This window comes from Hippichthys cyanospilos, chromosome 1 (assembly GCF_059441005.1).
Source record: "Hippichthys cyanospilos isolate Australia breed blue-spotted pipefish chromosome 1, RoL_Hcya_1.0, whole genome shotgun sequence".
In the NCBI taxonomy this organism is placed as follows: domain Eukaryota; kingdom Metazoa; phylum Chordata; class Actinopteri; order Syngnathiformes; family Syngnathidae; genus Hippichthys; species Hippichthys cyanospilos.
In genome coordinates this window covers 28,407,145-28,422,200 of record NC_142369.1, presented here as the reverse complement: position 1 = coordinate 28,422,200, position 15,056 = coordinate 28,407,145, and the positions used below count along the sequence as shown (strand labels likewise).

Below are 15,056 nucleotides of genomic sequence, written 5' to 3'. Positions count from 1 at the left end.
AATATGTCATTATCCACACGGATGTGCGGTTAATGACACATTTTTTAGTGGGTGGGTCAACCTGTGTTTTGGTCCAGCTGTTAAGAAATATTATCTGCTAGAGAACTGATTCTGTCTGATGTCTGCTGGTTCTGGATAACGTTCCTGCTAAACCTCTTGGCCTTAACGATGATATCCTTGAAGAATTTTCATTTATCATGCTACAATTCCTTATAGCCAACACCATCCCTCACATCAAGCGCAAACAAGAAGCTGTAAATAGTAAAGATTTTTTTGCCATTCACTTTATAGTTTTCTTAGTTCATACTGTCTTGCTTCATGCCATTAGCGCTCCTCCTCCACTGATAATATATTAAAATGTTGACACCCTACAAGTAAGGCTCCACATTTTACTACTTCTTTTTTGCTTGTCATGAATGAGATAATGTACATATGAAACTGGACTCAAGATACGAGAAAATCACTGTATGAAAAACATCATATAAATACCAATAACACATATGACTTGCCTGTGGCCAAATATCTAGTTTATGCAGTTGGCATAATTCCCTGGCAAGCCACTGATGTCAAGACAAGGTAGCTGCTCACAATGCATGGAGTGCTCCACCCCAAGTTCAGCACTCTGAGCTCGGAGGAGGGGCACCATGGACTAGTCAGCATCCAGGGCATTATCCAGAAAGAAATAACAGGCCTCTAACAATATATCAAGATGATGGCCCCCACGGACGGCTTGCTTAGTGAATGCCTTAGAAAACAGAAGTTGTGTGAGGAGAAGGAGCCAGATGGACTGTCATGGACAGACAAGCCCATGCATAGCATGTACTGCTGTTAAATTGAAGGAGTGGCTGACATTGAGAGAACATACCAGTGGCTGGACAAGGCTGGACTGAAGGACAGCACGGAGGCCCTAGTCATTCAGCACAAATGGCCAGCATCTACCATATCACAAAGGATCCCAGGTGTAGGCCATGAACTGCCTGAGAGACGGTACAGGACATCACAGCAGGGTGTGACAGACAAGGAAAAGCTAGAATCCTGATTCTGCACAGAAGCCCCAAGTTTCCAGGCCTCTGGTAGTTGGCTCAAACTTGAAGGTTGGATGTTCATGCTCCTGAGTGGGCATCATTGCGTAAGACTGTCTAATGCCAAGGGAACACACAGTAGGCATTGCGGAGTGTGATCAGTTTTGTCTTATGCTCATTTACTTAAAGAGGACGATTGTGAAAGTGAAATCTGTTTTCATATTTTGCTTCTTAACCCTATCCCAAAATGTACAGACTACTGTTTGATAATGTTTTTTTTTATTTTTTTTATTTTTTATTTTTTTAAAGAGGTATTTTTTTCAGTAGGAGGACTGAGGTTTAATGTTGTTTTTTTTGGAGTGGGGGAGGCTGGGGTGATGATGGCGGAAATGAGCGGCAGACCGATGATTGGCTGAATGAGCGACAGAGTGACGATTGCAGGTCTCGACTTTCATTTCCTAGCAGCCAAAAGCATCAAATTGAGATTGAAGTGTAAGAATGTAAGGGATTAGTAAATGATGCACCCTATTGTTTTTATTCGACGAACAAGCTATAGCGCGTCCAAGTAAAGCTGTCAGCAAATAAACCCCAAATCCTCTAATGTCATTCAAAAATAAGTTATGTGAATGGACAAAGTGATCATTACAAATCTAAAACACAATATGATATAACACATTAATTAGAAGCCAGATGACCAACAAATCTGTACATTTATGCAATATACTGTACATGTTTTACCTTATCTGACAGTAAATCATCACGTCAATCAGGCTTAGGCTAATAATTACAATATAATTCACCATCAGTTCTTGGTTCTCATTCTTTAACAAGTTTTTTTTTCTTTTATGTTTTCATTCAAGCATTAAAGTATTCACTGTGTTGTATGTCGTCGATGCGTTTGATGTTGTTCACTCAGAGCTTTCCGCTCCCACCTGTGGAGAGAATAGAGTCCAAGAAAGATGAAAAAAACGTTTTGAATCGCCTTTGGAGTAATAATGTACTTTAATGATGTAATATGAATCATCTAACGTTTTGATTTCTCCTCATTGTGGACATTTATGCAAAAATTACCAACACACACAGAGGTTGCAACAGTAACACAAGCACATTTTGGCAGATGATGTCTCAGGCAATGAACTGTTCTCTTAGTAGCTAAGCTTTTTTTGGGCTTGATTGTCCCATTTTTGCCCAATTTCATTTGTGGACATGTCCAACTTCCTCAGATTTTAAACTGTTAAATTCTCAGATGATGTCCTTACCTGCAATTGGAATGTACATTCAATGGTCACTCAAACATCCTGAAAGTTTGGGTCTATATCTCTTTCCTAATGTTTTGGTTACTATGGACATTTGAAAGATGAACGTGCCAAAACATCAAGGGTGCTTTTCTTTAAACTAGGGCTTTCAATTTTGCACCATTCAAACTGCATCTTTGTCTGCAAACTTTGTCAACATCAATATAAAGGGAATTTAGATGAATTCCTCAATTTTCATTTTCAGATACATGAGCTGAATTTTGTGGGCATAAATCACCAAATAAAATAAAACTAAAATAAAATAACAAAACTTTATATCACCGTCTGCATGTCACTCGAAACTTGCACTAGGCAAGCGGAGCCCTGAAAGTTTTACCTTTTAAACTTTAATCATACATATTTGCCACTAAATATATGGCAGGTATGTTCATTGATGGTGTAGTGGTTCTTGCTCAGATATGATTTGAATTACTGTATGTCTGTCTCAATAAACACCCTGTGATTTACTGGTGACCAGACCAGGGATTAGAGTGCCTTTTAGACACATTGAACTGTGATGGACTCTAGATACCTGCCAATTTGTTTTTAACAAATGGAACGAAGGACAGCAGTTATGCATGTTACAATAGTGTATATTATGTGTGTTACAATACGAAAAAAAAAAAATCACCCAAACATCCATGCAAAAAGCAAATACCAACATCCATGAGGTCAAAAACAACGAATGTATTTTCATCATAAGCCCTCTCTTTCCTTCTACTTCCTGAAAATTAGCAGCAATTATTCCCTTGTCCCACTTGGGCTGTTTCTGTTTACAGTGTCCACACTGGCACAAAGAGTAAGGTTTATCGTAAATAAGGACTGATGGTATTGTATGCAGCACTGAGCTAACTGCCTCAGTAACCCAAATGAATGAACCTACAGTACTTGCGCAATAATGAATCTGAAAAAAAGTGACAATAAATGTTAGTCATGTTATATTATTGATATTCACTATGTTATCATTATTTTAATTGATATCATTAATACATGTTATTTCATGTGGTTTTATATTCGGTACGCTGAATTAGGCCATGTATTCACCGTTGTCAGGAGAAAGACATTGTTTATTCATCAAACCAGTCAACTTTGGTCAATTAGCAACTTTAACATTTTGAGAATGCACATATGACAATGACAACAAAGAGTTTATGGTTCGTACGAAATAAATAGCACATTGCTCATTTACAGCTTGGCTGGAAAAAAGGGTTAATCTTCATATTAAAATGGCACAGAGAGAAGTTGTGAAACTTGTGAACTCACTAATTGCTCCAAAAAATGTTCTCCTTTTAAATAAAGCTTTTCATTTTTAATATGTACCTTCAAGAGCCTGTTATAGTTAAATAAATAGAATGCTTTCCATTTTTAACATGCACATCCAATTTGCCTCGGAGAAGTATTTACATTTCACTGATGTGACTCGTCCACCACATTGTCCACATTTTTTCAGTCCTCTAAATGCGTCTTTCTCAGCGCACAAACTCTCAAACACGCACAAATGTACAGTCACACTTGCAGACATGCTGCATCTATTTTCTATTAGCACAATATCTAGTACCTATCCATAGTCATCAAAACGGTAGCATTAAACCACGCAGTCTTAAGAGGAAACAGTCCAAACACCACATCTTAATCGAGGGGGGGATGAATTAGAAATGTAGTGTTCACAATTGATCATGCACTGTATAAATTCACGCTATTATTTGGTTTGAGAGTCTGTCAGCGGCTTTAATATCTACTTGGGAACAAAGAAAAAGTAATACAGAATCTCCTGTTATGGATAAGCCATCCTACTGAACGGTTTCTACGAATTAACAAGTCTTTTTATCCCAGGAAGCTTCGCTGTCGTGTGGTTTTACAATCTTGGGAGTCGGCGGCCACACAAAACCAGGAGCGAGCCAACGCAGGTGCTTTCTTCTGTCGTATCCGTGCTTGTGTACAAACCCCCGAGCGCCAGGCTTTAGGTAGAGATGCGCAGTTTGTTCTGTGCTGTTTTTCTTGTCTTGCGTTTGGCGTTTCACGATGCAAAATATGAGTTTTGCATGGAGTACAGGCGGTCGATTGGGTTTCCCACACGGGCCTGCATGGAGTTGACTTCCGAGGAGGCCATGAAGCAGTCACTTAGGCTGGTTAAAGATGTGTCACTGTCTATGTCGTGGAATGCGGAATCGTTACCTGTGCGAAATAAAATGTAGAGAAACTGTCACCGCTTAGAAGCGGGAGCGGAGGGACAAAGAAAAAATGCACAAATCAATGTAATCTTACGACTGATGGTAGCGTTGGGAAATTATAATTACCGGTACTAATCGTCACTATGAAGAATTGTGTTTTTGTGTCATCACACTTGTGAAAACTGTTTTCTCAGATATCATCAAAGCTCACTTTTTGCTGCCCTCGCTGGGACAATTGTGCTCTGCAAGGGCGCATGTAAACAAGGGGCAACCTCCTAAAAGATCTGGCTAATAGCAACTGTTTACGCCTTTCATAAAACCTCAACATGTTATTTCTCTAAAGGGAATAGTTAACTTTATTACACTCTGGATCTTAATGATAGTGCACAAAATGGGGACAGTGTTTTGAGACATATCTTTTAATGCCTTGCCAATATTGTTCTTTTCCCCAAACCGAAGGAGAGTGATGAGACCGGGGATTTGGGTTCTTACTATCAAGAACTAAATGGAGGCAAATTATAAGGAAGTTATGAACTCGAGGAAATGGTCCCTCTGGGGTTTGTTGAGGACATCACTCCGAAAAGTGTTATTCCAGTAACATCCTGTGGATTAAAAGTTGATTGACTGATATTTTCCCCCTTCTCTCGTTTGCAATTTAATGTCTTTGCAAAATCTGTGAGCAGTTGCGCGCGCTTCCTGATGTGCTGGCAGATACGACCCCAAGTCTTCGTTTGCGTTGCTTTCCGTCTCCTCAAAGTCCTCCACGCTGACTGACCACATGTTTTTAACCAACAACATCATCAGCGAGGGGATGCCTCAAAACTTGGCGGCGGTGATCTTGAAACCGCGTGATCCCCAAAACTCAAACGCGTATCTCATGTGGAAGGAGGAGCTGCTGGCACTTCAATCACGTATCTGCGGCTCGAAATTATGTTCCACGCTGGGGAGCTACCAGATTGATCAAGGGGGGAACAGACAAGTGAGCGGGGGTTAGCGTGTTGCAGGATGCTCACCATATGGATTCATGTGGTCCCCGGGCATCTGAGGGGGAGTGAGCCCCTGTTGAAATGGGTCTGTGCTGTAGCCATTTTGATCCATGGCGACCAGCTGCTGCTGTGGCGGGGGCAGAGGTGTGAAGGAGCTCATCATCCCCTCCATTCGATTTGACATTACTTCTGCAAGAAAGTGAGCGCCCATGAAATTTGTACAATGGATATGGGCTCCAGGAGGAATTTTTGTTGGATTGTAATCAAGATTTATCTCCTTCTAGACATCTGTGAATGAAATAGTTCCAGGATCATTTTTTAAAGTACCTTGTTGGATTTTTCGCCATCATTGAGATCTATCACTGTTATTTATTGTACTAAATGTTATGTTTAATTTTCTAGTATAGTCAAATTCGAATTATCTCAAACTAATAGGAGGTCAAGAAAATCAAGCTATAAACTCTTAAAATTCTCAGCCGTGAACTGAGAGTCATTCTAGGTCGGGGTCCCGAAATATTTTCCCGTGAGGGCAAAATAACCTTTCCATCTTTTGATGGGGGGGTTGGGGTCAGTTTGTAACAAAAAGTGTAATGATCACAGAGGTGACTAAATGTTTTATTGTTTTTATTGTTTTTCAGAGGAAAAAGTGTGATTCTTTTGTCATCTGGTGCAGCTTGGCATATACATTAGCCTTTATTTCTTCAATGGCTCTCATGATTGTAGTCGCCAACGGACTCATCGCATTAAAGACATTTTTCTTCTCGATACAAGCCTCCTCCACGACAGAGGACAAAGCATTCAGCAAATTCTCTGTCTGTGAGAAGTTTACCGCTGCTTGCTACCATTTGAGAAACTCAAAAGCTGGCCCAAAGGGATGGCTGCTTTAGGTGATTTTGGCGGACAAATGTATTCTGCCGAGCTAACTGTCCTATTATTAGCTTTGAGAATTTGTCTGTGCACGTTTAGCCTTGCAAGCTATCATACATGTCCCTCTGGAAGAGTTTCGGCATGTCGCCTCAGATTGTAGACTTGGAAAACAGCCATCGCTTCTTGACAGAAGAGATAAACAGCCTTTTCTTTGCGTTTAAGGAAAAAAAAAAAACAATGTCCACTGCAATTTAAATACCCTACAGTCTGAATCAATCTTTGTTTTACCTAATCTTTTTGCCATTACTCTGTTTTGTTTGACAGGGGTGTGTCCATGACTTTTATTTATTTATTTATTGATTTATTTATTTTGAGGAAGGGGTTTTGCATAAGGCACAGACTACAGAATGGTGGAATAGAATGTTGCGCTCTAAGCATGTTTAAGTCTCAATCACGTAGCTGGATTGGAAAAAAAAAAGAAAAAAGCCTTTCTGGTATTTTTGAGGGGGCAGGTCAAAACATTAAGGGCCATAGTTTGGGGACCACTGCTCTACATCACAAAGCATCATCCACATCAAAAATCTGACTGAGAAAATAACAAGATGTGTAAAACTCTTATCTGGGCAAAAGAATTCTTACTTTGAAAAATATAAATTATGAAACTCAGTTTCTTCTAAAAAAAATGTTAATCAAATAAATAATTAATATAATAATATTTTATAATATTGATAATTTAGATTGTATCCAACATTTTTTAATAATGGAAAAAAAAAGAATTAGAGGGTTTTTACAAACTTTTGACTGGTACTGTACACACATTGGGATTTTACCAACAAAAAATGTATTGCTCCCTTTTCTCTTTTTTACATTGATCTTGACAACTTCTACTCTGTAGTTGGATGTCATGAAAGGTGTATGATTGTGTTTTGATTTATCTAGCCACTGTGCCACATTAGTGACACTAACAAAATGAAAAAAAAAAATGCAGTTCTTGTAAGGTAGCGACAACCTCCAAATACCTAAGTGGCAAGCATGCCTTGGTTTGTATTACCTTGGAAACAAATCCTTGTGAAACACTCTTGGCTCTTGTTCTATAGCCTGCTCCCTTTCCAAACACTGGTCTTAGCAAAGTTACTGATGAATACACATCTCTGGGGGCTTCTTCTTACTCAGGCCCAATCCCTTGCATTTATTAACACTTTGACATAAACCTTTGATGGTGAAATTACGACTATGTATATCAACTTTAAATTACTTTTGGAGTCATTTTGGTCTCACTTATTTATGATTTTTTTTTTTTTTGTATTTAAAAATTGACCACTAATTTTTCATGAGTGAATTAAAACTAATTGTGGATGGTAAAGAAACACGGGGGAAGATCATTTTATATTCAGGAGTTCAATGACATTTTATTGTTTCTCTTTTATATGCTCATCATAGCTTGGTGGTCACATAAAACACATCCTGCGTGTAATATCTCTGTCATAAAGAGATGATTAACATGTAAATTTGAAAGTGATGTAAATATTTATCTATTTTTTGGAAAGATTGTCACTTACAGTGTAGTGTCTCTTGGAAATGTCAGTGTTGCTTTTCTAATGTTAAATATTACAATGACAGTGATAGATCATAATAACACACTATCAGAGCCAGGCGCACACTTTCGTGTGCTGCAGATTATGTAGCACTGAAGAAAATAAGATAAGATTCTATTCTTTGAAAAGAAAACAAAGGGGATGTTTTCATGTTGACTCAAAATACAGAATGAGATGAAACATAGTAGATATGCAGCACTTGGGAGTGAAAGCTCCTTGGGTATACTCAGTCCCTACCTTGCCCAAGTCTCTGGGAATTCTGTTGCTCTTGTTGTTGCTGCTGTCTCCTGGCCAACTTCTTCATCTAAACGAAAGAGTCAAAGTTGTAAGGAACTCCCAAAGCTAACATGCGCTCTTTAATTTTGAAAGGATGCTTCACGCTCTTCACCCTGGCGTGAACTGCATGAAATCTGTATCGGAGTGCATTTCATTGTCAAGTATCAAAGGATTCCACGAGATAGTCATCAGCCCGAGGGAGGGCGTAGACATTTAGTGCATCAGTGTGCTAGATTTGCAACTGCAAGTGATATTTCTTTTCTTTTCGCAGTCGTGAAAGGAATGCAGTGATAACTTTAACGCACATAGTTTTGGTGATTTATTCTCTAGGCTCTCTCTGTGTATTCGAGATGGAAAAGGGCTGTTAAGTGCATGCGTCAATCGCCTTCATTCTCCCACCTTAGCTCTTTGGTTCTGGAACCACACCTGGACCACCCGAACACTTAGTCCAGTCTCTGCAGCCAACGTCTCCCTCACCTGAAAACAGTGAATATTATTTTTCCTTCAGCATCATGAACAACTTACACAGATAACCACTCATGCAGCATGTGCTTTGTTTTTAGAGAACCTTGAATGACATGCGTTTCTTCTTTACATTTACTGCGTCAGATTCAAAACTCGATTGGATAAAACGAGAGCTGAAATATACAACAATTTTTGATCAGGCTAGAGGTGATCAAAATGAATGAATTTAATAATAATAATGTCAACATGATCCAAATACATCATTATTAATTGCAGCCTGACGCATACGTACCTTCCTGCAAGGTTTTGAGGACACCTCAAAAGAGGCCTTGAAGGCTCGTCTCTGCTGAGTGGTCAAAATGGTCCGTGGTCTTTTGGGCCTTCTGGGATCCTTGCTGTCATCCCCTTTCCCCTGACCTCCTATGCCTCCTTTCTCGGGCTTGATGTCCAGTTCTTCATCATCGCTTTTTTCTGGGGAAAAAAAAAATGGTTTGCATCATCAGTGTGTGTTTGACTGAGCTCCCCCCTTTTTCAAATGACAAATACAGTTTCGTTCTCCAGGAGATTCACACACCCCAAATGCATACTCAAAGAACACACATGTGTTTCGAATAGGGTTATCAATTAGTTTCAAAAGAAAACTGCCACATGTGTGATTGCACTCAAAGAAGTCCTGAGTGCACGGTGAAGTATGCTCATTTGTCACTGACCTGGACACTGTGTCACTTCTAACATATTGCTCTCAGCTTTAGCTGATTTGCACAAAATTAATCTCAGATAAGAATACTGTGTTAAGGGGAAAAGGCAATTCTCAAACATCTGGGGAATGCATCTTCTATCATCAACGAAAAAAGAACCGTGGACCTGAAATTATTGCTTTACCTTTACTGTCAAAAGCGAGATCATTGACAATGTGAAAATAACCAAGAACTCTAATATTGGGCTATTTTGTTCTCTTATTAAATCTTTCAAAAACCTTATTTAAAATCAAATAAATTCAGAAGAGGCACACAGGATGGCTCAAATGTCTGTTTCGGATATGTACAGTAACTACATTTGTCCATTGCAAATATATATATTCTGTCTACCACAATACTGGGGTTAACCTCTGTTCATGTCAACATTTTCTCCATCTTGAAATTTGGATATATGCACAAAAGCTTGTGTGATACGCTGGGACTCAAGCGAACAAGGATGAGGCAGAGCAAATATTCCCACAAGTTGACAAAAGTTGACATAGGCACAGATGTATTTGACAAATTCCCCGCTTTTGTGCATGTTTAAATGTGAGCCAGATGGTAGTGAACAGTGAGACCTGGCGACATGCCTCATTGTATGAGCAGGCTATAGGCGAGTAACACTTGAGCTGATAAGAGCGGAGATGCAGGCGTTCTGCAGAATGGCCCCAAATCCCTCTGTCACTCGCCATGATACAGTGATTTAATTCTTTCCAGCACCCCGGCCTGCCCACGCACAGAGAGCCATTATAACGAGGGGCTTGGCTGAGTCCAGGATCCATTTCCTACTGTATCATAAACTTGTGCTCCCTGCTCGAATTAAGAAAGCTACCAAAACAGCAGACCGTGTCATGTTGGAAGATTTTCCCGCCGATGGTGTTTGCGGAATATAACGTTGTTTCTTTCTGTCTTTCCTATATGCTTGTGGATCACATCCTTTGGCAAATCTGTGCAACAAAGAAACATGTTGAAATGAGGGTATGTAATTTATTTTTTACCTTATTATCTTGGTAATTATTACTTTGGTTTAATGGTTTAGTGGTTAAATGTTTTTATATATATATATATATATATATATATATATATATATATATATATATATATATATATATATAAATAGTATCTTGTGTTAACAATAACCAGGAAATGCAATTTTTTTTCATGATAATTTCTTGGATTAAGAATTTTAATGTGTTATCTTGCAGAAATAATATTGGAAATCCCTTTCAGCAGTGTGCTTCAAGAGCACTTCAAATAATAGCCATACCAATCAAAAGTATCGCTAAATGATATAACTACTGAATAAATATCGAGGCTCAATGTAAAATGAATACACTTAAATTCACTAAAAGTAATCATGTTAAACCACGTTGTATTGCACTTGATGATAGTAGATGTGTGAGTGTACGTAATATTGTGGCTAGTGTGTGTACTGTTTGAACTCCACTTGAATCCAGTTAGGACCTCTGAGCTGGCTGTCACTACATTGGCACAGCACGCACAAAACCCATCGCCTGGGTGTCATGTGATGATCACACCACGGTGCCGTTCTCACTCTGCTGTGAGAGGCCAAGCAGGGCTCACCTGAGTCTGAGTCATCAGGGCTGACCGAGCTGAGTAAGTCCTTCTCCCTCTCGTAGTCAACTTTGCACAGCAGCTGACCCTCCTTCAGGACAAACTCGTCGCCTTTTCTCAGTTGACGGTCGCACACGCAGCAGCAGAAGCAGTTCAGGTGGTAGACACACTCCAGAGCTCGCATCACAAACTCTGTAGGGGCAATCTTCTCCATGCATCCACTACACTTGGTTGCAAACAACCTACAGAGGAAAAAAAAAAAAGGAGGCGTGGGGGTCTCCATTAAATGTTGATATATTTTTCACTTTATTTGCTACAAAATGTTTGATTTTATAGTTATTAAATGTATTAATAAGTCCATATCATGTGAATTCAACTTTCTGGAGCTTTTATCCATCTGAGACTGATACTTCCTCATCAAAACAACCCCCAAAGTGGTGTTATGTTCCTTTCATGTATCTCTAGGCATTTCTTCCCATTGCTGTGCTCTTAGTAGCTGATCAAATTAATTGACAGGTCTTTATTTTGTTACTCCTATAACTCCTATAACTCCCATGCAGAGTAAACACACGCACATTCTCGTTGCAGTCAAGTGGCCCACTGGAACAACATTATGAAAGGGGCGTGGCAGCTGCACAGTGGGGTTACTTGCAGATTAGAAATAACAACAACCCATATTTCAGCAGAAATGATATATATATATATATATATATATATATATATATATATATATATATATATATATATATATATATATATATATATATATATATATATATATATATATATATATATATATATATATATAATGATGTAATTACCTGTAGCAAACTGTGAAATGTTTAAAATATCACAACAAAGTCATTTTAAAGAAACACACAGCTTGAGGCAGAGTTGGAAGCCCTTGTAATAATAATCAGCACCCCCAAATAGGACGATGTGGCTGTCCATCAGAAAACAGTGAGGAGGATGAGATCTGGCCCCAAGGAGAGGAGCTCAAAAACCGGAGTAAAAATGTTCAGTTGTTTTCCTAACTGCCTTGCACTGTGGATTTTGAGCAGATTGGGTTAACTGTTAACTTACACAAGACTGGGTTTTTTTGGACCTGGCATATTGACTCGAAAATTGGATTTGGGTTGGCTGAACAGCTGAAGCTATAGTCATTTTGGGCAGGTTTGTTCAGCAGTGAAATTGAAATAATATTAATGTATATGATCAAAAGAAGGTGTTGGTGGCTAGATGGCTCGGTGAGCAACCCCACTGAGTTTGGTCTCAAGTTTTAGGTTGAAATATTGGACAGGGTGCGTGGCCTTGTGCATGCAAAAATGATGGTTGGCCTCTATGTCAAGGGTATCATAAAAGTGACTTGTTGCATTAACACCTGAATTGAGAAATTTGCTACTTCTTATTCTTTTAAAAAATAAGTCGGTCATTAATTTGGTACTATTTTCAAACACGCTGAAACAAATCCTCAATCCAATGCCATGGGTTCAAATAGCCCAGTCTGATTATGATCTTTTTGGTTGGTAATTTCATCCAAATTTTGACCCATTGGTTTTAAGAGTGAAGTATCTTTGGGTGTTGTTCAGGGGTGAGAGTAAAATGAAATGAGAGAATGCCAGACAATTGAAGCGGCGTTTGTGGTGATCCAAATTCTGTATTGATTTATTGTGATGAAGAAGAAGCTAAGCTGAAAGGAGAAACTCCTGAATTACCGGCTGATCGAGGTTCCCATTCCTAATCTATGGTCTCAAGCTTTGGGTGTGACCAAAACTCTTATCATAAATGTAGGCTGCCAAAATGGAGGAGCACCTCTGGATTCTCACAGCAGAGCTGCATAAAGGTGCTAAACCCTATACCCAAGCTCAAGTAAGCAGAAGAAGATAGTTAGGGGCTTAGGTTAATTTATGTTCCTACATCCGAGTTTGTGATTCATTACTGACTGCGAGGGGTGTCATATCTTATCTCACGGTCTGACATCACGCCACTGTGCTGCAACGCCACCTCAGTCGTCCAATGCCTCCATCTTCTTTTGTGGTCATTCGGTAAAATGTTTGCATTGTTTTATTGGTGACTGCGAGTCATTTAATTTGTGCTCGCTTGCTCAGATGAAACCACATCAAATGAAGCGAGGAGGCAGTGAGCGACGTTGATGCTGTCCAGCCGTGAAGCTGGTTTATTAGTGGCGTCTTTGTTTGTCCTGGTCAGGAAGACAGGTGGCAGCCGCATATCTATTTGTGGTGAGCATCTATTTCATTGTGCGTTTCAGAGAGGCAAAGAGAGGACTGTTTAACACCATCGACTGTTTCGGGCAGGGATGAGCGATGGTGATGAATATAATGTGTAAATATGAGAAGAGGCTTTTGTTATGGTAATTCTGTTCCCAGTGCTGATTGAGTGCTGATAGGTAGTGTGTGTTTGTCTGCGTTAACACGTGTGCAAGCAGCACCGAGCAGCTGTATGCATGCTTGAAAGAAGTGTGGTTTCTATTGTTGTCTATATACAGCTCCTTTCAGAATGATTGCATCATCATCGCTCACACAAATAGCTTTTTATGTCGCGTCGATTATGTATGCATAATTGATTGATCATTTTACAAGATAGACCGACGTTATAATTGCGTTCATCTGTATTAGGCACAGCAAAAATGCAATGCATATAACTTTTCAGCCTTCCCGCAGCAGCAGCAACCTAAACCTAGCAAGGGTCATAAAATCCTATAATCTTTCATTTATTACAATACGTTAAGAAGATTATTTTTCAACTATGGAAAAAGATCAAGTATAATCTCATGAAAAAAAAAAACAAAGAAAACATCCACACGTTTTAAAACAAGCGTGTGTTTCGATTAAATGACTCGCCAACGTGGATAGATCTTGGAAACAAACCACCATGGTTGTCCACCAGATAAAAGGAAAAAAATCAAATTTTGAATTTGGGGAAAAAAGTACCGAGTACATTGAAACAAAGTGTAATCGCAATGCAATAAAACTGAATATTCAGGGACTAGTTTCACATTTTTAGAAGGATTAGTGCGTTACATGCTGGGATCAGTGGAAAGAAGTGATGAATCTCTCAAGACAAGTTCCCAGCTCTAATGTTTAGCTAATGATTGACGGCTTAGGCTAAGAAAGAGAGCGAAAAGTTGAGGAAATGACTTGTTAGCACGGTTTTGATACGTCCAGGATTCGGCATTCACCTACAGCCGCTCTCTCAAATCTTCTCATCTAGATGAAAACATTCTCATTCAGCCCCCTTTCCTTTCTTCTCTTCCGCGCACCGAGGCTAATCTTGTAAGCCATTATTTTTCTATTTCCCCTCTCTGTCACTTTGCATTATTTTTGCTGCTGTAATTCCTATTCGTCCTTTCTGGAATCTTCCTGTCCTGCTTTGTCCTCCACTCTAATCCGGACTTTCTGCCTGTTTTCAGCCCCTGGTCTCCATTCTCTGCGGGGTTCAGATGGAATAGCCATGCATGACGCCCCTTCTATGGCAACCACACCTCCACAGGAAGGCAACGGCGACTTTTCGGATGGGCAGAGAGGGCCTTTGAGAATCTGGCAGCAGAAGTAAATCCTTCTCTAAGGAACAAGGAGAATTAGCAGGGAGCAGTGGACTAGGGATTTAACCCTACCCCTCTCCTTTGAAAGGCACAGTCAGGCCCACTCCCGCGGCTCGCCACAATCAAACAGAAGAGGAGTGGGGAGGTGGCGGTGGGGAGAGGAGAACACAAACTCCCTGAATGACACAAGCAGTGGATTGTGGAGGAGCCTAATCCCACTTTAATACCTTTCCAAGTTCAGCTGCTAAAGAATGCTCTTTAAAACAACACCGCAGTGTGAGCAGTGAAGGTTGACCAGGGGGAGGCATGCCATTCAACCTCCCCAACATTACCTGATTAGTGGTTTGAGGTCTGGGGCCACTGGGCCAACGCGCCGGCGGGAGGCGGGCGAGAGGACATAAAAATGATTTCATGTCGACAAGAAGCAGAACTGTGGTAACGTTATGAGTGTCAAAATCTATCCTGGGATGTCCCGCTTCAAAAAAGAAGATATTAGCCCAAATCA

At 39.8% G+C, this 15,056-nt stretch overlaps 1 protein-coding gene across 1 annotated transcript in view; it reads right to left on the bottom strand.

Moving 5' to 3' along the window:
• Positions 1–2,005: 2,005 nt before the first annotated feature.
• lmx1bb (LIM homeobox transcription factor 1, beta b) overlaps positions 2,006–15,056 on the bottom strand; it is a 50,755-nt gene continuing 37,704 nt past the window's right edge. The window contains exons 5-10 of the mRNA XM_088418711.1: positions 10,999–11,231; positions 8,970–9,148; positions 8,612–8,689; positions 8,174–8,240; positions 5,502–5,663; positions 2,006–4,492 (exon numbers count right to left, since the gene is read on the bottom strand). Coding sequence (XP_088274837.1) covers positions 4,335–4,492; positions 5,502–5,663; positions 8,174–8,240; positions 8,612–8,689; positions 8,970–9,148; positions 10,999–11,231 — 877 coding nt within the window. The 3' untranslated portion in view covers positions 2,006–4,334. The remainder of the gene's footprint in view (positions 4,493–5,501; positions 5,664–8,173; positions 8,241–8,611; positions 8,690–8,969; positions 9,149–10,998; positions 11,232–15,056) is intronic.